The sequence below is a fragment of the Leuresthes tenuis genome, unplaced genomic scaffold (assembly GCF_036924035.1).
Source record: "Leuresthes tenuis unplaced genomic scaffold, fLeuTen1.0.hap1 SCAF_2, whole genome shotgun sequence".
In the NCBI taxonomy this organism is placed as follows: Eukaryota; Metazoa; Chordata; class Actinopteri; order Atheriniformes; family Atherinopsidae; genus Leuresthes; species Leuresthes tenuis.
In genome coordinates this window covers 28,221,714-28,249,045 of record NW_027325356.1, presented here as the reverse complement: position 1 = coordinate 28,249,045, position 27,332 = coordinate 28,221,714, and the positions used below count along the sequence as shown (strand labels likewise).

Sequence of the window (27,332 nt, the reverse complement as noted above, 5' to 3'; positions counted from 1 at the left end):
ACAGTGTACTAGAGTTGCTTTTGCAGGTTATTTGGTTCCTGTATGATAAAAGCAAGTGTTGTGTCCACATACAAAGTCAAGCTTGTTTACATGTCGGGAGCATGTTGGACTCTGCCACAGCTTCCTCTTGTCATCAATTCCATTTAGGGCATTTATACACATGATTGTTAGGCATAGTTGGGCAGGGGAGGGACCTCAATCTTCGCATCTCTGCTCTTTGCAGATGATGTGTTTTGTTGGCTTCCTCACACCACGACTTTCAGAGCACACCGGGTGTGAAGCTGCTGGGATGGAAGGAACCTCTCCAAATCTGAGGCCATGGCTCTGAACTGGAAAAGGGTGGAGTGCTCCCTCTGGGTCAAGGATAAATCTTTTTTTTACCTAACACCCTCTGATGCTGTTTCAGAGCAAGTCAAACCATTCAGTCAGAGACATTTTTATATTAATTATGCCTCTGCTTTCCATGCTGTTTAAAGAAATCTATGAAATCACTGCATGCTGTAGCGCCTCACTCCACATTCACTGCTGCTCATGTGTGAAACGTTTTCTCATGCATCTGCGTGGCCCACCTCTCAGCTCAGAATGTTTGCATCACTTCACAGGACATTGCATCATTGATTTTCATTAATTTCCTGGGGACTTACCCAAACCCAGACTGAATTTTCCAATCCAAGACCTTCAGACTTTTTTAATCCCCAAATACCAGAAAGCACACACCTGGTTGTCATCCTCAACCACTTGTTGACTGAACATGGTTATGATCATAATGTGTTGAATGAATTTTGTTCATTTTGTTATTCAATTTTGTTCTCAAAACATGAGGTTTTATAAAATTATATACACATTTAAACCTCCTACTGGCTCAAAACTGTTGGCAGATGTTGTTGAGAGATGCTACACTTTTAAAGGTCAGTCTGTCTTAGCACTCAGAGACGCTCACTGGAGAGGATAGAGCTCATTAAGCCTCCCCTGTACACAGTATAGAGATTACATTCAGAGCAGATTCTCCACTAGAGGATATAAGAGAAGCTGCACTGCTTCACGGGGCTGGAGTTTGGGGCCAAATTACCAGCTGATCACTGTTATGAATCACAGTACTGATCTGATTTTCTTCCCCTTTTCACTTTATTTCAAACGTGTTGGACTACTGTAAAATCTTTGCTTAAATTTATCTGATTGAGTTTATAATCAGTGCATTAGTGAATCTGTTACTCTTTTCTACTCTAAACGTAGACCTAATTATAGTCCAGGAAGAGGTCTTCACAAACCCAGACCACTCATTCACTCAAATGTTTTGGGTGTTGATTGTGCTTGCATGTTACACTTGTATCCATTCAGACTTCTGTAAGCGTGGTCATGCATGTCATTATTTCTCTTTCTTCTATTTTTATTTCATTATTTTGGTTTATGATGAAATAGAGTGGCTCTCCTTTGATAGCACAGGTGACCGCCCTCATCCCTCTCTGGGGCCGTGAAAATAGACCACCTTTTTATTACCAGCTGTGTGTGCATTATTATGGGAAACCCACCTGTTTTTGTTTTTTTTTTTACTTTCAGAAGTGTATTGAATCCAGACTTTCTGAAAAACAGCATATTCTGAAATGTGATGGCAAAATCCTCTATCTTGTTCTTTTTTAATCTTATTTGACAGATAGAAAGATGCAGACGTAGTTAGAAAGAATATAGTATATTTTACAGACACTGTACTGCACATAGTGAGGATTCTTCTTGTTGGTGTGTTTTCTCTTCTTGGATGAATGCCACATTTGTGGCGTCTGTGTCAGTTAACTGAACTGCATAAAGACTTTTCCTTTCCCTTTTTTTCCCTTTCTGTGAGCTCATTATAGAGAAATCCGGGTTTGCTAACTGTATAAAAAAAGTCAACACTTTTCTAATCGAGTTGGTAATTGGTCCCTTTGTAACCTACTGAATTAATCATTTTACATTCTGTTCAGTTCGGGTAACATTCAGCTCCCATCCTGTCAGACATAAAAATATATATATCTCGAATTGATGTCATCCGTGAGCTGTGGGCTCCCAAGCACATTCAATAAGCAGCCTTTTTCCTCAAGTGGGTCACACCGTGGGGTTCTCGGTGCCCTTTAAAAAGTCTGCTTTTTCTGCATGGTGTTGATAGTTGAGACCTACTGGAGGCAGAAACCTCTGCTTCTGTTTTTGTTCACTTATTTAGCTCACACATTCGTTTTGTCAAACGCTTTACTGACCGATTATGACATCTGTTAAAACTCGTGCACAAAAAGACATTGGGACTGACCCGGGAGAGTGCAGTTTTATTAAGACAGACACAGATTTGGGGTATTTACAACAATCACGTACATTTTTTTCTGTCTTTTGTAACCTTTGCTTTATCGGGCGTTTGAGTTAATCCATGATTTCTCTATAAATGCACTTATCGTTAGACATTCACATGTGAATACAGAAAGGATTTGGCCACACCTCATCTACGCAGTAACAGAGAAAAAGCGCTGGTAAATGTGATGCGCAATTACGCGCGGCCAGTCAACAGATACCCCGCACAGATATTGTTATTTAACAAGCAATGTCACAGTGGTCACCTTTGTAATATTTTTCCACAAAACAAATTCATATTTGTGTAGCCCTAACCTAGCTGGGATGATTTTGCTATAAGCCACATCACACTTTACGCACGGCTTTAAAGACAACAAGCGATGTTAAAAATAACATTTTCAGGAGGAGAATCGGGTTTACAGAGGCTCATATGTCGAGCGCACCCGTGCGTCTTGGTTACAGTTTGCCATTACGCACCTCATGAAATTGCTCGCAGAGCTTTAAAAACATTACCCTCTGTGTATCAGACCCCGCAGTTTGTCCCTGAACTCCTTCCTCATGAGGCAGTAAATGATCGGGTTCAGGCAGCTGTTGGTGTGCGCCAGACACACGGTGAGAGGGAACACATACGTGTGCACGATGTAGTATGCTCTGTCCCAGTTTGCAACGTTCAGTTTGACAAGTACGCTCCATAGAGTGATGGCATGGTTTGGCATCCAGCACAAGAAAAATGACAACATGACGATGGTGATAGATTTTGTGACCTGGGATCTGCGTTTGGGGTTGCTTGTTTTCATACTGCGTTTGCGGATGAAACGCAGCAGCATGAAGTAGCTGATGGACACGATAGACATTGGCAGGACAAAACCAACTATTATTTTCTGTATGTGATAAACTGCCAACCAGTACTGTCCACCCGGGAACCTCAGCAAACAGAGTTTTTCTCCTGTGACGTTGCTGACGGTCGAGAAAATCGAGGTCGGCGCGGTCGCCAGAGTCGCCAGAGTCCATATAATTGCGCAGACCCATTTGGCGGAACACGACCTTTGCACTGTGCTGTTCTTCAAAGCAGAGGCCACTGACCAGTAGCGGGTCACACTCATGGCAGTGAGAAAAAACACGCTGGCGTACATGTTCATCACTGTGACCGAGAGGAGGATTTTGCACATCGCGTCTCCAAACGGCCAGCTGAAGTCCAGCGCCGTGTCCACGGCCCAGAAGGGCAAAGTGAGCACGAACTGCAAGTCCGTCACAGCCAAGTTGAGCACGAAGAAGTTCACTCTGGACTTCCTCCTCTCTTGTTTGACCCTGATGAAGAATAGGACCAGTAAATTGCCCACCAGACCCGCGGCGCACACGACGGAATAAACGAGGCAGATGAAGAACCTGAGAATCGGGCTCCCGTCAGCTGTCACGTCGATGTCCTCCAAGTTGCTGAAGAGGTCCAGCTCCTTCAGTGACCGGTTCAAACTAACGCTCTCATTGTCTTCACTCATAATGTCAGCAGCGGACGGATACTTTAAGATATTTTAGACGCCAGTGTGCAGTTTATACTCGAGGACAACATTTACATCCAAAAAGAGCTGGATCTTGACTCCATCCCAACTCTTCTCTGTTTCCATCCCGCCCTCGTGCTGCCTCGTCTCTTCTCTACACAGCATCAACGCGTTCAACTCGAGATGGCACGGAAAGAACTGCTCCACCCTCCGCCACTCTTTGATCCAGCCCGTAGGTGGAGTTTTGATGTTGATTGGTGAGCACTTAATAAGCCCCTCGGTCTTGTGCGCAAAAGAAGGCAACTCTCGTCGGTTTAAATCCTAAAAATCAACACATAGCGCCTATTTTTCATTCGTATCTCATGATTCTCACGTCCGTGTAACATATGGCGTGTGTGTTAAACCGAAAAAGCGCGACAGGACCTGGATAAATGGTGCGTAAATGACTTTTTCTACAGAAACTGGGGAGAAAGTTGATCAAAACGGACCTCTGACGCCACCTAGTGTCCACTTGTAGGTGTAGCAGGATGGTTCAATTTCAACATTTACATAAAATAAGGAGAAACAGACAAAGAAGCAGCAGAATGCATTTTATTACATCTACTTTTCTACATAAACAAGTAACATTCAATAAGTAAACAATTTCTTCCATTGCAGGTAATAAATATTTGTTTTCACTTAGTATATTTGTACAAACTGACATGGGTTTTCTGTACACTGTCTTCTACATTCCCTCCTTGAAAAGCCTATCTTACTTTTTTTTCTCATATTGGAGCTGTGAAACAAAAACCTGTGAATAAGGCAGTGAGTGCAGATGTCGACTCGAGTCTGACTTTGAGATCATTTCTTTTATGTGAGACTCTTTATTGGCCACAGTCATTTTTCTTAATAAGAGTACAGCTTTCATTTTTCTAAAAAATATATAAATTATTTTATTCTCTCGCTCTGAACTGACACACAAAAGCATACAAACGGACATCAAACACCCACGTTTGGATCTGAACGTTTTCCTTTTCAGGGCTCGACAGACAGAATATACACACGTTTCCCTTTTGTTTAAGGTCATGACGACTAGAGTTGAGCTGCTTATTAAAGTTGCCAGCGAAGCTCATTTGTTAGAGAGTGAAACATTGAAATCCCAATTCAATAACGACTGCTTCTCTACTACTAACATTTATCACTACTTACACCACAGGAGGAGCGCTGGACTCTGGAGGGGAAGAGGAGGAGGATCGGACTTTTTGGTAATCCCATACAGACCCCTTTTTATGTAGAGCATTTCAACATGGGACACATTCAGCACGGTCTGTTCTCGCACGAGGACAGAAGTTTCAATAAATTAAATCGTGATCAAATGCATTTAGTTACAGCGACCGTCTCATCAAGTATCCAAACACTGGTGATTAATATTCAGTCTAACATCAGAGCAGGCTGGTAACACGTCATAATAGAGGCACAAACACACAAGCTGTTCCTGACCATGAAGACACACTGTCTGCATGACAAATCAACGCTCACAGCTGATGGTTAACCCGCCGCTCATGCTTCCGAGTGAAATCCACACTGTGATTGAACGCAGCTGGTTTTTAAAATCTTTAAGATCAAGGACAGTCTTTTCAATTCATGAGGGTTAAGTGGAAAATTCAAATCAGTCTAATTTAGCCACAGGCTTTAATAGAAAAGAACATTTCAACCTTCTGGCTTAGACCTGATGATGGGCAACATTTATTTTTTATCTCAGGTGGAATATAATCAAGTAGTTAAAATATTCAAAGGGCCACACATTTGAAAATGTCATACAAGCATATATAGTTTTTCTTTATTGAACAAGCTTTCTTTGACAACGTGCAGCTAATTATTGCTGGATTTCCATCTGCTCGGCAAAGGTAATCTAAACATAACTTCCTGTTTTTTTCTTTTGTTTTATCTGCAACTCAAAGTTTGTGGCAGGCTGAGTTGATGCCGTTCTCTTTAAAAAGAGTGATATTCTCTGCGCATATCAAAGTTTCTGCCCTTGACAAAATGCTCAGTTGTCCACTCTTGGTTAAAAACCACAACATTAATCTTTTTTGAAGCACATCCCAAGTCTGACCTTCCTAATCCGTCACTGGCTGAGAACTTGAGGCCTATTTTAGTCCGACCTAAATGTAGACAGCATTATCAGCTGGAATAAAGTAAAAATGGCAGCAGAGATGTTTCAGCTCCCTTCAAGATTCACAAAAAGAGAGCTGGTTTTGACAGATTTTTTAGTGACCTTTCCGTCCCCTCGGGTGTTTTAAACTCTGCTTTCGAATCCTGTCCATTTGTTTTAGCTGAGATACAGCAAAACCTGAACAGCCAGCACGTGCCGCTTGGAGAAAAATAAGGAATGTTTGTAAAAGGAAAGTGTGTCTTCAACTAATGAAATGACAAAGATCAACACTCGCGGGATAAGCAGCAGGTCAGATGTTCACCGTCTCTGTTTAGCATGTTAATATTTTATCAACAACAGAGGGAGATGGGATCAGTACATGAAGCATCTGACTAATTAAAATGTTTCTACCTGATTGTGTGATTTATCTTTAGGGAACTATGTAGATTATGTCAGCTGATCGCCTGATCATGCAGCCCATGCACGCCTGCATCTCACAACCAGCTTTAAATTTCTCTAAGAGTCAGCACTGCTTGGGCTTCCAGGAGTCACAAAGCATCCTGATTTAATTCATACAATGATGAATCCTGCATGTATTAATTAAGTGTGTGTTTTGTGCCCTTATTAAAAAGCATCACCGCAGTAAGCTCCCAAGTTAATACACAGTCGCATTTCCATGGTGAATCACTGCACAACACCTTTCTGAGAAGTCGTGCTGCTGGCAAATAATTATCAAACACTTTTTAAATAAAATCATATCACAACGGCTCCCATGTGGCAGTGACTCACTTACTTACAGCCATGGAAGTCAACAATTTGTAAAAATATAATATATAGACATAAGAATACATAATAAATAAAATACTGCACAACACAGGAAATACACAGAACATGTTCCGGCAGATGTTTGAGTCAGTTGGAGAGGTGGGGTTGGTTCCTGTGAGAAGAAAGGGAAAAAAGGTTCAAAATACCAAGAAGGAGGGGGGAAAGGAGGAAGGAGGGATCGCTCTGTGCCGTCTCCCGGTTAGTTGTCGAGGAACAGGACAGGGGACGTGAGGTGATGGGGCCTGCTGTCAGAAGTGATTATCTCGCTATCGCTGGGATAATTAGGCTTTCAAGCGCGCTGCCCGTCTCTAGAATCTGGAAGGAGGGCATCAAGCAGACTGATAACAGCCGACACCGAGAAAGTTTCAAGGGCACAGCATGGGTAGGGGAGGGGTGGACAGACAGAACAGGACAGGAGGGACGCAGGAGGGTCTACGGGATGCGCACATGTTTACAGTGGATCTCTGCAACCCACTTCTCTGAATGACTGTAACGGAAACGCAAACCAAAAGTGTGTCCAGTCTTAGAAATGCACGATACATTCATGAGCAAACCCTGCGTGTTCAGCTGGCAGCTTCGAGGTATCCTCACATCTCCACGTCTCTCTAACAGGCCGACGGTCTCGTAGAGGTTTTCAAAGCATTTTTTAACCACCTGGCTCAGTGCCGAGTCTAAGCCGGCATACTGAGATGACCCTCTTTAACTGTGGCACTAAACAGCCCGCTTCCACTTCTCTGCCCTTTTCCACAGGCGCTCTACCCTCCGATTTCTCCCCACATGTATAAAGATATCAGTCACAGGTCAAACTTCTGCTAATGCTGGTGCAGAGGTTGAGGATTCAGATTTAAGACGTTAGTTTGAAGAACACACATAAACAGGCACTAGTTTAAACTTGCTCACATGCCATGGACGCCGCCTGTGTTTTGAAAAGGCCCGATGCCGCTACAACAGCTTCACCAGGTTCCTTTTTGAACAGTCGACCGAGAAGATGAGACGACAAAGGGACAGAGCGTCTTAAAAACCATCGATCGCAACTGCAGAAGCTGACTGAAAACACTGGCACACAGATGCAACTCCACTCTGACTACTGTGATCATTTTCAGAAGTACCTATTTTTTTTGGCATTGTGCAAAAAAAAAAAAAGAAAAACTCTTACAGCTCAAAAGTCTAAATTGGCATGTATAAATAGTTTCATCTCTAAATGCTGTATGCCAGCAGAGTCTTTACATGGAGTGAAAGTGAAAACCCAAAAATGGCTAAATTCGGCCTGCACACTCCCCCACAGCATTAACCTGAAGGTCAAAGGGAATGCATATATAACTTTAAATATCATACATAACTTAAAAGCAGAATAAAATTACAAGCACATGAATCAACTGTAAATTCAGCATCTGAAAAGTCCTTGTCACTAGAGAAAAAATGCACAATGAATTTGAACATGAGCGACGGCAAAAGAGAAAGAGAATCGAAGTTTAACGTCGGAACAATGCAGATGGAAAATTCAAACAGGATAGAGAGAAGAGAGAAGAAAAAGACGGAACGTGGCATTTGTAGAAGCTTTTGTGAGAAGAAAAAAAACCCCAACAACTCAGTCCTCCATGTAGAGGCGGCGATAGAAGCAGCTCACTAGACTGTAAATGTTCAGATTTAACATACAAAAGTAAAGGAGGAAAATATATTTTGTTCTCTGTACACGGCGCGACTCCTTGATTTCGTTAAAAAAGGAAAAGCAAAAGGGCCTTGCAACTTTGTGTTTCTGCTCAGGTAGCATCTTTGCCGTTTGTGCCACGTTGGTACCAGTATAGCAGTAATGTGGGGTCACATGCTGGACACGTTTCTGATCCGAACACAAAGTCCACAGCTGGCCCCTTAAAGTGATTTCACCCACTCATATAATTAGTGCTCTTCTCGAGGCGGCCTCACCATCACGACTCCACAAACGTTCGGAGTTTGATGACTTGGGGTCAGTCTAGTTTCTGGATCAAAACCTTACCCTGCAGTCAGTCTGTGATTGGGTTTGTTACTGCATTGACGTTGGGTCCAGAGTGTTTGTTTGACTCTCTTTGGGTCAGTCCAGCGATATGACGTCAGGTATCCCGCCGTAAATGGCTGCCACTGCTGCTTCTGCGCTGCTCCGGGTGGCCACCACCCCGGGGTGTGTGTGTGAGGAGTGTGAGGCTGTGTGGGAAGACGAGTGTGTGGAGTGAGTATCTCGGAGGCTGCCGGACGAGACCAGGCTGCTGCTGCTGCCCGAGTTGCTTGCTGCCCCGTTGGTCGGCGCGGTCAGCGAGGTGGCCGAGGAGGCTCCTGACTGGTCGAGGAACAGCTGGGAGGCGGAGGAGGTGCTGTAGGGCAGGAAGCGGTTGAGAAGCAGCTCGTGGTCATCTGAGGCCGAGGCAGCAGCGGCTGCTGCCATGACCATGTTGTAATGCTGCAGAGGATGAAAACAAGAGAACAGTCAGTGAGATACTCCTGATCGGCTGTGTGAGGAGAAAAGCCTGAAATCAAATGGGTGATGTCATGGTCTCTGGTGTCTGGTTTGTCTCCTCACTTTACCTGAGACGTTCTACGTCTTATTCACCTGTATTTATTGTTTTAAATCAAAAAAGTCTGTCTTTGTGTGCCTTAGTTTTGCTTTCAGTTGTCTGATCGCTCGCCGCCTGTTTCCAGTTTACTCTGTGACAGACAGACAACCCGTTCAGGATGTACTCTGCCTGTCACCCAGCCTGAATAACCTTCATTCCCCCCGACCCTGAAGAGGATAAAGCGGGTATGAATAATGGATGAATTAATTAATCAATAAAAATAAGATTGAATAAAGTTTATGGGTATTTTGTATTGCAGTAATGTCTTCCATATGAGCTATTTTTAAAAGGGCTTTTGGTGCTAGTTAAGTGTTTATTACTGTTTAAATTGTATTTCTACATTCTCTGCTATTTGATGATGACCTTGGAGCAAACTAAAGCTAATGTTAGATAAAATTTTTTTTAAAAAAGCCTTTAGCTGACAAAATTCTTTATAGAGATAGTGTGTTGTACAGCAGAGTGAATACTACTTTTCCATGACTCTTTTATAGGCCAGGTCTTTGTGCGATGGTTCCAAACAGAAAGTTTGAACTTTTGATGCCAAGCTATCCTTGATTGATCCATCTTGGACGAACTTCCAAGTGGGAAAATTTAACTCACTTTAAACTGAAATGAAGAGAAAAAAAAACTCTCTAAGGACCAAACATTTGTTTTGTTAAAGTGTTTTTTTTTTTTTTTTGTGAGTGTCTAGTTTCAACTGGATTAATGAAAAAGGGATTCATTTTGTATCTGGCTTCAATACCAACTTGGCTTCTGTTCATCAGATGAAACTAAGTTAGCAGAGTATGCACAGCTTAGTCCACTGTAACTCCAGTGACTGAACTCCCAGCTTTGAGTAAACGTTTGTAAACCCAGCAGCATTATCAGGATTACTGATAATGTTGTAATTAATAATTAGTGAATAATTACTGATTACTCTCAACAAAAAACACAAAAACACTTCTGCTTTTTGTGTCGTTCGTTGCACAAACTGTGTCATCTCTCATCATCCTGTCCAGGTAAATTAAGCATTCCAGTAAAAGAGATGAGATTGGAGATGTGGATTGTAGAGGAAACCCTCCAACTACATGAAAATGAAAAGCTTCTCTCAAGACCCCAGACAAACTGTGTACAAACAGAGAAAAAGCAGGACTGTTGCTAGAATTGGACGTCCTGCAGAGATCACTTGAAAAACACAAAGTTTAATCCTTAAAAGGGCTGAAAATATTGGAATGCCAAAAGAAATCCCAACCGCTTGCTTTTATTAGAGTGAAAACACTGAAAGAGAAAGGCCTAAACTGAAGGACATCATGATGGAAACCATGTTTTTTTATACAAAAGAAAGAGAAAACAGGAAGTTTTGAGCATGAACACAACACGACATATAGAGAAAAACAGGCTTGATTCCTCAGAGCTCATACGCCTGGCTGTCACAGGAGAGGCGATTTATTTAATTAAGATGTATTAAGATGTTTACAGTGAAATATCTGGGCAGTAGTCCCTGACCTGAAGCTTCAGTGAGGTTGAGTTTAAGCAACAAGAGAACAAACCAAAACCAGAGCAGTGACAAACTGGTGTTTTGAAACAGCCAAAGGTTGAGATGCTGCTAGATGAACTGAGGGTTGTTGAATCAAGATATCCCACAAATGTGTGAATGAAACAGTTCTGCAGGGAGGAAGGAGTCCAAAGTTCCTCCTCTTTGTTGTGCAAGTATGTTGCTTATCTAAAGGGAACATGTGACTGAGGTTTTCACTGATGAGGGAGGGGCTCCAATTTATTAAATTAAAGAATTCACATTCTTTTTCCAGCCTGCACAGAATAGTTACTCACCACCTTAAGAAATAACTAACAGAGTCCAAGCAGGGGCGCAGATGGGATTTTTGAACTGACAATGTCACTATGAATCTTTTGGGGGGGGTTCATGTCCCCCCGTTCCCAGTGCCGTCTGCACCCATGAGTCTAAGTATTTGTATTAGTTAAGTCAAACTGTGTTCATCTATAATTGTGTCTTGAATTATATTACTAAACCTTTTCTTGCAACTCTAAACTGAAACTATTTGGCTATTTGTCACAATTAACAGGAGCGCCACAGAATTACCCTTCGAAATATTTGTAAGGGCAACATATCAACATGATGATGCTGTTTATAGTTGTTAACTTTTGCTCAATGAACACTATTTACATTGTAAATGTTTTTAGAAACTTTGCCCATGAAGATCCGTCACAATCAATGTGACCCACAGGCCTTTTATTAACTGATTGTTATGGAGTTGAGTGAAGTCACTAAAGAAAACAGACGTCATCCATAGCGAAAGGCTCAGCAGGATGAATACAAACTACTTTGTTCTGTAAATATCCCTGATGGTCACTAAAAGCTGGATTCAAACATCTTAAGTTCCCACAGACTCTAACTGTGTCAACTTCTCTCCTGAGTAAATTTAATTGTGTCATTCGTTAGCTTCACTCCCTCTGATTAGAGAGCTAGTGGAATAAAATTTCATAGTTGATTAGACATTACACTTCAAGGGTTGGTCTTTAAGAGCTTTAGAGTTGGGTTGATTTGCATTCGTGGGAGCCTGTGGGAGGGACGGCTGAAGCCGAGTCTCATTAAATTAAGTTTTACATACAGCTCTTATCTAGGTATGTTTTCCATAAATGTCTTAAGAAGACAGAGAAACAATTGCTGCCACAGGTAATTTGAATTGTGGAGGCCTTCTACCTAAAAAAGAAGTGAAAAGATGCAAAACCCGAGGCTTCCAAACATCACAACAACGGGTGGGGTCGTGGTGGCTATGTCCAGCTTTTATGTACAGTCTGCAGCCCCCAATAAATGTAAGACAACCCCAAAGGAATTTCCAAATATCCATCAACGGGCTTTAAGTAAATAACAAAAAAGGATTTTAGTGACCCTTGGTGGTGTCCAAGGGACTTTGGCTATATTTGTCCATGTTGGAGGTAACTGCTTTTAGTTTAAGTGAAAGCGACTGACACTGAGGTTTGCAGACTGAACAGTGTAGTAAGTTAGCATCTTTTTTTCAGTACCGTGTGAGACACATGTGAAATCCCATTTATCCTCACAGTATCAGGCTGGCAGCAGAAGTCTTAAAGGCAGATATCTCATACTCTGAGCGGCTGGCTATTGCCCAGTGAGTCAGTGTTTTCTGCAGAACACAACTCACATTTGTCAAATGTTTTGTTCTCATGTCTCCTTAAATAGCCCGTCAAAACTAACGCACAAGTAGCAGAAACAGGAACGCTGTAAACATATTATGGGAAATTCCACCAAACATCGGGTTTTATTTTTAATGTCTAAGTGGCTCCCTCTGCATGAGAGACCTTCCATCACGTTTGCTTTTCAGAGGGAACATTTTTGGGAACATCTTTTGGTTATATGTAGAGTAATTTATCTTCCATTCTTCTAAAATGACCCTTTGTCACAGACCATCAGGATTTTGTGTTTTAGCAGCTAAATTCATCAGTATTTTCACATAGATCGATGAAGCACCGTTGAACGTACCTGATGATTGTCTCCTTGGAGAAAAGAGAAGAAGTTCAACTCTGGAAATCGAGAACAAGAACAGTCAAAAATCAATATGACAGATACAAACAAAAACAAAAATAGGTCAGCTGCTATTTCAAGACAACGTTTAAACTCAGATAGTTTTTACCCCGTTGCAACAAATCACCCACCAAACTGATATAGACAAACCTGAATGGAAGGTTTATTCTAAAATACTTTGATTTCCCTTTTCTGCGCTTCGGCCACGAACAGTTGGTACCGATTCCTCTTTTGGACCCGATCTTGTCGCGAGTCATGCATTGAACTGGCCTAAGTTGTTACAACATGCACTGCAGAACGTGACAGCCAAAAGGCGAGTTAACACTCCAGTCAAAAGTCATGCTGGGACTCCTTGGCTCCATTAACTCTGGGCTTTACTGTCAGTTCAGCTTTTAGGGGCTAATGTTAAGAACTGTTGCTAATGTGGACTAATTTTAACCAAAGTTAATACTTTGTTTCAGAAATGGAGGTGCGTTCAATGACAAATGGAAAATCTGACTTTCCAACTTCAGGTATAGGGAAAACATAAAGAATGCCAAATAAAACTATTTTATAAATATTAAATGACTTAATAGTCAGAATATGAAATATGAAACAACTGTGACTTTACCCCAAACAAGATTGATGTGAGTTTTAAGAACTGGGCCAATAGAGACCTAAAATTCTTACTGTACCTTTTTCAACCAGAGGACTCTGTGTGACTTCCAGACATTGAAAAAACAATATGGCTTGGACAACAGAAGTTTCTTTTAGGTTCCCTCAAGTACATCACATATCACGTTGAATAAAAGAAGGTCGGTTGGAATTTGAAAACGACTCCTGGAATGTCTTTATGTGCCTACCTACAAGGACTATTCAAGAGTCTTCAAGAAAATAAAATAATGAGCACAAACAATCACAGAATATCATGCAAGGGAAAAGGAATCTAACAGTTACATCTCAGAGGACCAGTGGATAAAATATTGTGAAACTAAATGAAAAAAAAATTTGGCATTTGGCTGTAGATCCCTGGTCCAGGAATCTAACATTTCAGGCTCTTCTAGTCGCTGGAGAAATTGTGGCTCACAGGTAGCTGATAATTTTCACTTATTTTGTACCTGTCCAAACGCCCTAACTTTTTGGAGAGTCTTTTCTACACAACAATTATATTCAAGATAAAAAAAAGATGAGGTTTCATTGGGAAGAGCAGCTTTTTGTGTTCCCACACAACATCTGCAAACAGTAAAACAACAACAGCATATTTGTTTGGGATATTAAGCATTGCAGCTCGGAAAGCAATTACAAAGAAATTACTCAAACCAGATGCTCCAACTGCAGAGGATTGGTACCAGATCATTTCTGAAATTTTTATAATGGAAAGAATCACCTTTTCTTTGAGGCTTCAAGAAGTGAAACTGAAGAAATTAGAAGAAGTATAGCTCCAAGGTGCCCCTCTTTGGTTTAATATTGCTTTCTGAATGTCAGTCCCTGTCTTTTCCTCTTTTTTTACTCCTCTCTTTACCTGGTGTGTTCTTGTGTTAACATTTCCACAATTCACTATGTAGAATTTCATAAATAAGGATGCACTGTAATACTACTTTTAGGCTAATCCTATCACATTATTCGCTAATTTCTGTCTTAAGTGAAGTCAACTAAACAACCAATGATACTATCAAAGTAAAAGCAGGGGGACAGTAGTTTTAACGTACAGCAAATGCAGCATGAGCTGAACTTGAAGCTGAGAGAAGATGAAGATGAGGAGGCTGGATAATTCTTCTCTGAGCTGTTAGTGGGATGCTATCTCAGAGAGCTCACTGACTGAGATACTGTCAAACCGAAGAACTCCAAAACTAAGTACCAGGACTGTGTTTGCTGGAGTTTTTTGAGTTGGCAGAGAGTTCAGACACTCAAACACACACCAATCAGCCAGAACATTATGACCACCTCCCTGATACATAGTGTGCTCTCCTCATCCTGCCTGCAAAAGAGCTCTGACCAGTCGAGGCATGGTCAAAGAAAGGAGGATTTTTCTCATATTATGTCCCCTTAAATATATTTTCCACTCTATATGGCCAATCTCATCCGATTTATAATGCAACCGTAATTATTTTTAATACAGAAAAGAACAGAATCATTAGTTAAACGTTAGTTTATAGGTTATACAGATTGTGGAAAGTTGGAAAAGTTTGGACAATTAGAAAAACTGAAACTATGAATGCAAAAAAAAGACAGATTCAAAAAGACGTAAATACACTTGAATGTCATGTCACTTTTACTATTTTTTAACAGCTCTCATGAGTATTCACGAATAATGTTGAGTCTGCACATGTCAGTACCTGAAAGGTCATTGGGCGTGTGGTAGTAAGGTCTATAGTCCTGGATGAGTGGGGGGACAGGAGGGATGTAGCCGGTGTCCATCGCTGGAATGCTGGGGGTGCGGCTCACAGGAGAGGCCTGGTGGTGGAGGTTCAACACACTGACGGCAGACACAGAAGAAGAGATGCCGCTTAATTCGTAATTACAATTTGACTTCATGTCATATCTGTTGCGTAAATCACACAACGTTCTGTCTCCTCCACTGAACTCAAAGTACAAACCTCTGAACGGTAGCGCAGGATTCATTAAAGTCAAATGAAGCAGCAGATGCTCTGAAGTCGTTATGAATTTTAATCTGGCAGAAAATGCAGCTGTTAAAGTCTCATGAAGGTCTGGATGAATCCTCAGTGAGATTGTTTGTTATCTAAAAGTTGACTAATCTTTCATGGTCCTGCTGGGTTTTTCAAGCATCTAATTCAGTTTTATTTCTTATGCCCATGGAATTATGACTGGCTGAACTTTAATCCTTTGTTCATGTTTATGTGCAGGAAGGCAGAGATTAATCTTCCTCCTCTGGAAAGTCACCCACACAAATGTATCTACCTTGAGTGCTGATATGAAATGTCAAAAGACATTCGTGTGTTCAAGTGCACAACTCATGAATCATTTAACATGCAGACTCACAAATACTCGTACAGGCAGCTAAAATGAGCCTCAATTTCACTTTCAATTAACTTGAAACTCAAACTTTGTGCCAAAATGAAATTATAGTCTCGGGTGTGTGTCTCACCCTTTATTAATGACGGGTGGCGAGGTCGGGGACAAAGAGGGACACGCTCTTTTGACAGGAGGAGGCAGCGGTGGAGGTGGCGAATCTGTTCCCTCCTCGTCTGAGGAGCTGTCCAATGTTAAGTCTATCACCTCCACTTTCTTTCCGTTACTGCTGTTGCCGTGGCTGGAGGATGATGAGCTCAGCTGATCTGAGCCTTCGGACGTCCGACAGGAGCCTGCAGAGCAGCACAGACACCTTAGTTTGTGCTGGGATTTTCAGATTGCAGCACAATGCAGGAAAGAAAGCGCCACAAAATAATGCAAGGGTGCAGAAACACATCTACCCTGCTCTAAAACCAGCAAGAAAGTCTTTGTTACTATGGAGACAGGCGGTTTACGCAGAAGAAATATGACTGATGCTTCAGTAAATTGGAGCTGACAAAGCATAAACAAATAAGCACAAGATACAAACACGTTTCCCCTCTTCTTCCCAACTCTTTGCTCCTAATTGTATTACTTCCAGCCTCCTCACATTGATTTTGTGTAAACTCTGCATCCCTCTCGCTCCCCCGACTCACCATCCAGCCCATTGTTGTAGGAAGCTGAGGACACTTCCTGCACTTCCTTCTTAGACCTCATGGGGGCCCAGCTGCCATCTTCCTTAAACTGGATTTCATCACAGTCCATGCAGCTGTTCAGGATCTCCACAAAAAGCCTGAGAGGAAATGCACACATCATACACAAACAAAGCCAAGACAAAATGCAGATATGCACTAAGAAATCCTAAACAAAGGCCAAGCAACGTTGAAAATACAGTCCAATTTAAATTAATTTAACGGGGAAAGTTGATATCAACACTGTTTGTGTCTTTGTATGAAAGCCTTTTAATATTGAGTGAGTCTTTGGAACGCATGCAACAGATTTTATTAACACATTGCTGAAGTGGACCACAGTTTCTGCAGTTTGAGAATGTTGCACACATGAGATCACACTTCAAAATATTCATAATATAAATCTTACAGGTCACATATAACCACATCTAAATGAGATGTGTCAGTGTAGTTACCCATCAATGATGAGGTGCTCATAGGGGGCCTTCTTGTCACACACAGGACACACCCAGGTGGGCTTTTTCTCATTCATCTGAATGTAGAGCGTGGCGTCGAAGCACTGCAGGTGGGAGCATGTTAGCGCCCGGCATGGAATCATCAGCCGCATCTTCCCCAGCTGCACGGCGAGCACACGCACACGTGTTCAGGGCATCGAGAGGAAAAAACACAGCAGGGATAAGGGGTGGAGCATACACAGATGACTTGAGAAACACACATGATACGAGTTGGGAAGATAATTTGACAGGTGGTCATGTTCATAACTATGATTCAGGTGCATGAAGCCGTGCTGAGACTCAGAAATGAGAAATGAAAAAACAGAAAAACAGGAAATTGAATTAATGAGGAGTAGGGACGGTGATTACCGGGCAGAGCAGCGACACTCGAAGGCTGGTTGTGGCTATTTCACTGTCGGGGTCTGCTGTTAGCTTCTCTTTGACTGCAGAGTGGAGGTAAAGAACATCATACATACACATGAATGCCCCAGAGCCAAACAGATGGACATCCACTGCATTCTATAAACATGTTCAGGTGCTCCTCATACAGCGTTGGAACCTTCTTATAGTGCCTTTCATACATCACAAAATGCATAATTAATGATACAATCACAAAATATACTGCATAGCCTCCATGTAACTAATAATGTAGCCATAATGTAACTAATGATGGCCAGCTAATATCTGAGTTTACAGTCATTTAAAAGTCCACAGACACTAAGAAGAGAGTAAAAGAGAATACAAACGCACACTTGAGAGGTAAAAGTTGTGTTTAAGCTTCCCTTGAAAGAAAACCTCACAGTAAATTAAGTTAATTTGCTACAAGTCATGTTGTGAAGGGGTCAAAAAAGTTTTTAAGATGCAAAGATGAGGAGGGTTCAACACATCTTGAACACTGTGTCCTCACTGAGGAGAGGAAGCAGCTTTTAATCAGCTCACAGTTTCAAAGCCAGCATCCAGGATGGTGCAGGGATGCATTAACGCACACGGAGGAGGTACATCTGTGAGCAGCAAATTATGGAAAATGATGCATACAGGACTGGAGCAATATATGCTGCCATCCTCACTCAGAGGTCTTTTTCAGGGAACGCCAAACACGGCTCTGTAGTTAAGCATCTGGTTCCAGACCTGCCACCCTCTATAAACATGTGGCTCATTATGAAACGAAAACATATAGTGAAGGAGGCTCCGAGACTCTCTGCTTCACATGCACGAGAGATGTGTGTAATTAGGTGTGCATGTGACATATTGTTGAAGAGCAGAGACGCATGCCACTTTATGCAAAGCATTTTATAATACTGAGACCACAGAGTGAATGATAAACACCAGAATGGAGGTGACTCACTTCGAAAGCCTCCTGCTAACCCATGAGGTCATATTTTCCAACAAAATCATTTCTCTTATTAACAAAGGTTTCAATTATCCAGTTCAGCGAAACTTTAAGCCCAAAAAATGACTGCTTCAGTATATTCCCACAGACTACTGCATCATGACATAGCTGGCAGCTGTGCCTCATCTTTCTGCTCTGTAAGTTCAGTTTGCATGTAAACATTATTGATTTTAGAATAAAGTCAGTGTTGGTAGCTTTTGATTGACACCTTACTAGAGCCTATAGGAGCCTGCCTGTGTGGACATATAGCTGAATAAATAATTCATTTATTTTTTGTGCTTTGGATTAGGACTGAATAAGACATCAGGGTGTCTGATGGTTTTAAAATAAAATTGGATGGACATAAGAGCTAATTTGTTCACTGCATCTTCAGCTCAGTCCCAGAAATAAACTGACAAAAATATAAATAAATAAAATAGGAGTGTTATCTTTCAGAACAGACCAAATCAACCATTTATTCCATGTGGTTTTACAACAGCTCTCCATTTGCTTTTGCCATAAAGAGGCATTTCAGGCTAAAATATGTGGAAATCTGCACATTCTTTTTCCAAACCTTTCTGGAAATGGGGAAGTACTTAATAAGGTCGGTATTGGCCCTGGGAGCAATCCAACATATTGAACTGTGCATCTCTAAAAAAAAGAGAGGCTGTTAGTCCTTACTGAGTGCTCTGGAGTGGTCTGGGTTTCTGATGCCTTTCGCCCGTAGTCTCTGTAACAGCACTGTGGACGACTGCTGCTTCACCAAATAAACTGCCATGGAGTAACTCTGTGGACATACAGGAACATTTATAAATATCACAGCACATCAATGTGTAAGGTGATTACTTTACATCCAGCATAGAGATGTTTTCAGTCTGCTATTCAGTGATCATTGCCACCCCAGTCTTTCTAATGTGAAGTCAATATTACTGCTCTCAGACATTTTAAAGTTCAGCCATGCCAGCAAGAAAGAATGAAAGGAAGGAAGAACTTGTGCACAGGCAGTGTACATACTCCTGTTGGGAAAAGCTTCCTTTATTACCCTTCAGAACAACCTCAGGCTCCACCCAGCCTTATCTAAGCATTCTTTTTCGGAGGCTTTCAAGGAAGTTGTCGCTTTACCAACTCTGCTGCATCATTTAATGCTCTAGTCTGTCGTTTTTTGGTCTGTTAGAGGAACACAAAATGCCACTCTGTGAGCTTCAAGCTGAATTAAAAGCTTTTGTGCCTCATGAAAGTGTTTTTTAATTATACAATTAATCTATTTTAAAACACACAGTTGTCCTCTTTTATCACGTCTCTTGAACTTTACTTTGTAATGGTGGTGACAATTAAAACAATAAGTGTGATGGTGTTTCGTACAGTAGACCAGTGTCAGTCCAATCAGATCTGGCGACAATTTGTTGAAGATTAGCTAGCAAGTTTAAGAACAATGATGACACATGACGTTGGTGTCATGTGTGAATTAAATCTCTGCTGCTTCTCCATAATATTTTGAGAAGGCAGTCCGATCTGGTCGGACCTGGAAACACGCGATAGTGTGGACGCTGTTCAGAAGAATCTGACAAGTCGAGCTGTTAATACTTTCCTTCTCCACGGTTTTAACTATGACAATCAACCTCAACATGTGAGCCAAATGAAGGACAGAAACATGTTTAAGCTGCAGCTTCTGCTTCCTGTCTGATCTTAGATTAACATTTACAACTACTCCAATCCACCTTTTAGTTAAAAACAATTCTACACGTTTGTTAGTTTGATCTGTTTCATTATTATTACTTTTTTACAAAGCAACTGACATGTTGTTATGAGAAAACTGCAACTCTATCGGGACTTACAGAGCATAGTCTGATGGTGCTGCTTAACTTCTGACAAAAGCAGTTAACGCCGCAGAGACAGCCCTCAGGTAAAGTAGACACCAACTTTTTCTCAAAGTGACAACAACTGAGCTGTTACTGTGGCAAAGTTAAACCCTCCATTGCCAACACTGACTCTTCAATAAGCTTTAACATCGTTGTTTAACACGTGGCGTTTGGGAAAACGGTGACTTTTTAAATCTTTCATATCAGACCTCACTTTATTTAGTGTTCAAACACAAACGATGTGCACCGCTAATCTTTCTGTCACTTTCACATCATGATGAACACTAATGGAAATGACTGAATGCATCGGCTTTAACAAACTGATGAAGGCATTAATGTCTACCCAGCTAGATGATTATTATAGATGAATAAACTATGGTGGTAGCATATTTAGGTATTTAGATTAAGGAGCATATCATGACAGCTGAGGTGGCAAATTATTATTATTACTAATACTGATGTTTTAGCAATTAAACATGCATGCAATAAGTCACAAGTCAATGGAATGTAAAATAATATGAAAAATTGTTTTTTTCACATAAAAATGGAGAAAAGAAAGTAAATCTTAACATTTGGAAAGCTGCTACTATCATATGTTAAAATCTGAATTTCATTAAGCGTCTTAACAGTTACTGAAATACAGCTGAAGGGTTTGGTTCCTACTCTTCCGATCTCAGCCGTCCACGACACCACGATGGTATTGGGAACTGTGGTGGACAATCTGACCAGTGAGGTAATGTTGATGGGCCGGCTGGGCCGCTTGGGCTCAACACCGTTTTTGGTTGGAGGAAGATAACCCTGGAAATCAGACATAAATATGACGAACGTTGTAATTGTCGAGAGAGGTTTTAAAAGTTTCCGGATGTTAAGTGATTGATTCGGGGCTCCTCACCGGTAGGTTACATGGCTTCCCGTTGACTTTCACACACAGATTGGGGGGAAAATGGTCTTCCTGAGGACAGCTCGTCTCCGACAGGCAAAAACGCAACTGAACTTGAACTGAGAAGTCACATTTGGTCCCCGAGATGTCCCTTTGAGGACAGAAACAGATTTCTCACTATGTATATGTACAGATTATTCATTAAAAACGTCAACATCCTGCATTTGTGTAGTTCTTACATTGAGCTGCTGATCTGCTGAACTTGCTGCGGCGTTAACGCAAAGGCAAAACACGTCTCCTGAAACCGCTGGCTGTTGTCTGACGCTGCAGAGACACAGAGAAAATAGGGACAGGAATGTTTAAAACTGGGAAAAACACATTCAAAAAGAAGGAGTACAGTTTAACTGGATGCACCAAGTTTTTAACTGTGACAAAAAGTTGGCAAATTCCAAACAATCTGTGGCGCTCAGATTAGAAAAATCACATGTTATGCAAGTAAGAGCAAGCATGATGACATACGTTAAGGGTAGTAACCCACAGCAGTTGTACACAGTGTGTGTACAGCAGTGAATCAGAGGAATACTCATTCAGAATTACAAGGTACACTTTGTATGTAAGAAATGATTCACCAAAGAACACCGGGACATCAAAACTAAACCCCACACAGAGGTGAAGATAAAGAGGTTCTCTATTTATACGCCCAGCCACAGGTGCCGGAAAAAACTGCTGCTACTAAACCAGACTGCATTAAAGAGATATCAAGTTCACAAAGTCTAGAAAACTATGGAGGAGTTTACCAAGAAACAAGGGAATCTGAGGATCCAAACATAACTGAGCTCTGTGTTTGGACTAATGATGTCATATGATACTTTTTCTGGTTTTCCTTTAGTTTCACTTATCTTGAATGTTAAATGTCTGCAAAGGTACAAAACTTATTTAAAGGAAAGCTGTGAAATTTGCTAAAAGAGCAACTCACTTCTCTGTCCTTTATTTACTTCAGATGTGGCTGTTTTCTCAACATGTTAGCATTCATTATGCAGGAATGAGAAGACTGTTCTTTTATGAAAGTAAGCATAGTAAAAGCAAAGCACGGAGTACAGCAATAATCAATTATTTAACGCCGTAGAGGTTGCATGGCGCAAATTAGCAAAACAGTAACAAAAATAAAGCAAGTCAACAGTTGACTTGGATGCAACACAAACGTTCTTAAACAATCTTCATTTGGGCTACATCACTTTACTCCCAAAGCTGCATTTCTTTTGTGAAAGAGCGTGGGATAAGATGAACGAAAGCCTCTAACCAAACTTCAGGATGTGTCTTATAAGTCTACATAATCAGAATTAATCTGCAACGAAGAGTTTTAAAAATACGGCTTCTTATAAAAAAAGTGTTCCAAGTTGATCCAGGTCTGAAGGAAGCAGCACCGTCTGGGTGTAAACTGACCATCAAACTCAAGTTTAAAGATAACTTGCCTCCTTTAAAACTAATTTAACAGTCTTTTTTTTTTTTAAACAAATAGTTACATTTCCTTTCTTAAAGTAAAAAGATTCCAGCAAGTTGTAATCTTCCCAAAAACAGTAAGCTTGTTGAATAAAACTCAATAAATAGTGAAGTAGAATCAACATCTAAATGCATTGAAACTAATAAAACATTTTAGTCAACAAACAAGTAAAAAAACGGTCTAAATGTGAAAATAATTACAATCTAAACTGAGCCAAAGCTGTTTTCCAACCAATTAACGCCACAATAAAATCTGGTAAATACTTTGATGTCTTATTCCCCGTTAAAATGTTTGTGAAACCGCTGAATCTCAGTGGGAATCTTTTGGTCAAATGACTGACAGAAACATTTAAACGGTGCTGAATTGTCAGTGAGTTACAGCTGAAACCCATACAGAGAACCTGTGCGTGTACTTAACGGTGCACACGAACACTCACACACACTCAGCTGCACAGGGTATGTAGAAGTAATTTCTTTCTGTGTAGGACGTTGAGGGGGATGAAGTCTACAGTTCCTGTGGATGATTACTAGACCAATCATGTCCCCCTCCTCATAAGCTTTTCAAAAATCCATTAATTTTCCCAGTGATGACCCATCTCAACCCCCACTGTTTATAATCTGTGTGCATTTGTTGTACATCTATGTTCCTGTGTCCTTTGAGCTGCAGCCTGTTTACTGCAGAACAAAACCAAGAGCGAGTGTGCTTTCGAACAACAGTCTTCCTCCTCTCCGGGCACACAGGTTATAAATAGAAAGTGCGCTCTGCACTCTCCCTCTCCTATCACTCTAAAACTCACTCCCTCTTTGGCAGTGGATTTGGTGGATTTGTTTCTGGTGTTTCAATGCATGTGGTTAGAAGAGATATGAGAAGGGCTGAAATGAGCTTTGACGGATGTCTTCCTTTCCCTTACCCAGCACACGCAGACTCACTCCGACAGTCGCTTCTTTAAGATGCAAACACAGTGTCAGATGTCATCTTTAGAAATGTTGTGCGCACACAAGAGTCTGGGGTATTGAAAACTTTCAAGAGCTGAAACTACTGGTTCTCTACTGGTCATTAGACATGTTATATTGCATTTATTCTATGAAATAATGAGGCTGTTAGCTTCTTTAAAAGGAACAGTTTGATGTGTTTTTTTCCCTGTATTTTCAAAAGTTATTTGAGAAGTTAACATTTCACAGGTAAATATGAACTACTCTCAGCATGAGGTTAGCATAAACACCATAAGGGACAACTGTTAGCCTGGGAATGTCCACAAGCAACAAAATCTGCCTCCCAGCTGCTCCAAAGCTCACTAATGAAGAAAGTTTGAGTCCCTGTTTACAGAGGAATGACAGGAATAACCAAACAGCATGATGGAAAACAGTAAAGTAACAGCTGGGTTCAAAAGTAGACTTGGAGATGGTTTCCTTTTCAATCAGGGTTTACTCTGCATTGATAACTGTGAAAGGTTGGAGTATGTTTTTCTATCATTAAGTAAAATGTAACATTAAGTTACACAAAACTCCTTGTAAAGCACGAACTGGAGACATTTAGTCATAATCGTTGTTATTAGAGGCTGACTGATGTAACTAATCAGTGTAATTGCTTGGTATCTCTCATCAGTACGTAACCCAACTGTGAACCGGCAGAGCTCAGATCAGGTACTTTGTCCTCAGTCTGTATTTGTGACTCAGGTGTTCATCTGCATTGCAAAGCCACAAAAAAATCCTTCCAGACAGCAGACACAGTTTTAAACTTGGCTCTTTATCAATAAACCCTTCCTTTTTCCTGTCACTCGGTTGGTGACTGTTGACTGTTAGGTGTATGCTGGAGTGGATAAGTAGTAAAACATGTTTTGTACTGGGATCCAGAGTTTGTGTTTGCTTGCATGCTCTGACTCAGAGCTCAGCATCTCCTCAGAAAAAGTTCCAGTCTAGCTCTAAAAGACATATTAGAGAAATAATCAACTTCAGAGCAAATATTTGGATGTCTGAAGTCATTTCCACCAGAAAAACTCTGAGTAAACACAAGTCTAGTGTTCTGTATGGGGCTGCTTTGCTGAAAACATCTAATTCAGTCTGTCACACCACCAGCTCAATGCAGCCTCCTCATCTTTATGTCTTCCCAACTTTCAATCATGCAGCATTCACTGTACCTTGGAAGAAGAAACTACTTCCCTCTTCTCTTTTGCTTTGATATTAAAGGGCAATTATCATCACAAGTTACGCAGTTAGCATAAATTAAATGCCTGTATACTGATGAAATCTGGAAACAAGAAACTCAAACCATACCGTGTTGAGGGAAATGTTTACTGAGGCTAAAAGTGGGGTAATTTGCTCTCAGACTTCTCCTTAATCTAATATCTATTTACAGGCAGTGCAGTTACCACCTGCTGGCCATCAGAGAGGACGCAGGTGTACAGCACCGGTCTCAATTTTTCAGATCTGGAGGCTATGTCCATCTGTTATCAACAGTGTTACTTTAGGATGCAAGTTCACTACATCCCATGAAGAATAATTACACACGCAGAAAACAGTTAGAACCTATCTTCATTGAAAACAAATGTAATTACTGTTAGGAACATTAGCTATAACTGATCATAGTATGAGCATTAGTTTGAGGTAAGAGCACATTTAGCACAACTAAAAAGGAGTTTGTATCAGCATTTATATGCAATCCCGCTCCATGGAGCATCAGAGGTTTAAGTTGAGGTCACATTTTTCCTCCCTTTTTAGATTTATTTGGGGATTTTTTTAAGGTGTTCTTGAATAGCTGCGGTGCAGAGGTGATAGGAAAGTCGGAGACAGAAGGGGGGAGTGACACGGCTCAAATGGCTGGGGGTCAGACTCAGATCTAAACCGGCCAGAAACTCAGGCTCTGTGCACACTCTACCTGGTGAGCTACAAAAAAATCTGAAGGCACAACAATGACATTACCAAGCATACTTTCATAGTTTATTAAATGAATATGGAATAAAACAACCAAAATTGCAGGTTTATTTGGAATTTAGGATAGACTGCATGCTTGTAATTGACCTTCAAAATCAATCTAAATGTTTTGAAACTAAACTTAAAGTTTAAGAAATGACAAAAATCTGACTGAATGACGCCTGGTGGATTGACTGTTTAATATAAAAACCTGTAGACTCTACAATGCTCAGACCCCTGCTGTACTTACCACAATGCTGTGTTTAATGATATCTTCTGAGTTGTTAATGTTTGTAGAGCAGATGGTGGGAGGAGTGACAAATGGGCAAAATGACCTCCAGTGGGTTGATGTTTACAGTGATGAGGAAACAAACCATGGAGGAACAAAAATATGGAGCCGTCTTAAATTGTATATGGTGTTTAAAATGATACATAAATAATTTATAGAACATGTTTCAAGGTTTAAATTAAACCATCTGCTCATCTGATTGTAGTGGGTTATACTGCAAAGAATGTATAACATTCATTAGAAATAGAACGGACAAAACAAAAGAGCCCTTTTACAGTACGAGCCATAACATAGTGTTTGGAGCTACAGCCGCTGGAGTGGCTTGAACAGTGTTCACAACAACTAAAACAGGCACATAGTCAGTGGTTTCTGTAAACATGCTGCTTATCTGAAAAGTGAGTTTTCTAAGGAAACAAATGGGATGGATTTCCAACACAGCAGTGATCAAATCAACAAAAACCTTGATGTTTTACCTTCTGGGAAACATCTAAAACATCATTTCAGACGTCTCAGGTCTCTACACTGAGTCATCCCAGAATTGATAATCTGAGAGAGAACAAACCCTGGATACTTATGTTGTAAATGGAAATGTATCTTCCAGTGGTCACATTTGCTGTAGAGGCAGATACAACACAATGACATTTCTCTGTTTTTTCTACACATCTTTACTAAGACACTGAAAATATGGGTTAAACTCTGCGAAAGCTTGCCTGTGACTATCAGTGCCTACTTTTTAAAAAAGTATGAATATTCTAACAATGCGGCAAGCAAAAAACTAGAAAACTCAAGTTCTGTTCTGCTTTGAAGAGGAGACGTGTGAGCTAAACTTCAGAGAATGTGCTCGGCTCTATAGCCTGTCTTCAGCGCAACAAAGCCCAGCTGGAGTTTATTAACTTGTTAGTGGCTTTGCTACTTTTCCTCTGCACCACAGGCACAAATGCACAACGGCAGCCACACATATGTGCACAAACACAACATAAAACAACATTCGCAGGCAGAACAAAGACAAAAATTCTTTCAGTGTCACTCAAATGCGCAGCGGCGATGCTAGAAGGATCTGCAACAAAAGGTCAGATCTGGATGTTATGCCCAAGCGCACAAAGTCAAGTGAAAACTTTCCAGAAGTGTTGCTAACTGCACCCCTGGCAGCAGTGATTACCTTTTATTATCTGCATACGGGTGTTGGAAAGTTACACAAACTGGCAGGGCTCATTTAGGCATCCCAGTTCACTCACAGGGCTGCTAAGGCTGGAGGATTTTGGTTAGTCTGCTATCTACATCAGTGTGTGTAGCAGGCATTTCATATGTTTATGTTTATGTTTATGTATTTATCAGACGCTTTTATCCAAAGCGACTTACAAATGAAGATTTAACAAGCTATATAAAGCTAACAATAAACTACATAGAAGGAACCCACTAGTCTGACTATGTCAGAGGTGACAGAGTAGAGATAGGGTGTAGGCATAGAA

The 27,332-nt window shown here is 40.9% G+C and overlaps 2 protein-coding genes across 2 annotated transcripts in view; both read right to left on the bottom strand.

Moving 5' to 3' along the window:
- Positions 1-2,319: 2,319 nt before the first annotated feature.
- On the bottom strand, positions 2,320-3,950 carry rxfp3.3a1 (relaxin family peptide receptor 3.3a1). Its single transcript, XM_072380946.1, has one exon. The coding sequence runs from the start codon at positions 3,804-3,806 to the stop codon at positions 2,820-2,822; it is 987 nt and encodes a 328-aa protein (XP_072237047.1). The 5' UTR covers positions 3,807-3,950; the 3' UTR covers positions 2,320-2,819.
- A 434-nt stretch (positions 3,951-4,384) lies between these two features.
- Positions 4,385-27,332, bottom strand: part of LOC140302155 (E3 SUMO-protein ligase PIAS1-like) — a 59,189-nt gene continuing 36,241 nt past the window's right edge. The window contains exons 3-13 of the mRNA XM_072380939.1: positions 21,404-21,488; positions 21,177-21,315; positions 20,948-21,082; positions 19,107-19,212; positions 17,426-17,499; positions 17,018-17,178; positions 16,530-16,666; positions 15,971-16,187; positions 15,201-15,340; positions 12,844-12,884; positions 4,385-9,193 (exon numbers count right to left, since the gene is read on the bottom strand). Of these exons, the coding sequence (XP_072237040.1) occupies positions 8,831-9,193; positions 12,844-12,884; positions 15,201-15,340; positions 15,971-16,187; positions 16,530-16,666; positions 17,018-17,178; positions 17,426-17,499; positions 19,107-19,212; positions 20,948-21,082; positions 21,177-21,315; positions 21,404-21,488 (1,598 nt within the window). The 3' untranslated portion in view covers positions 4,385-8,830. The remainder of the gene's footprint in view (positions 9,194-12,843; positions 12,885-15,200; positions 15,341-15,970; positions 16,188-16,529; positions 16,667-17,017; positions 17,179-17,425; positions 17,500-19,106; positions 19,213-20,947; positions 21,083-21,176; positions 21,316-21,403; positions 21,489-27,332) is intronic.

Excerpts from the sequence above, each read along its gene's own strand:
- rxfp3.3a1 (XM_072380946.1), bottom strand. The coding sequence starts at position 3,806 with ATGAGTGAAGACAATGAGAGCGTTAGTTTGAACCGGTCACTGAAGGAG.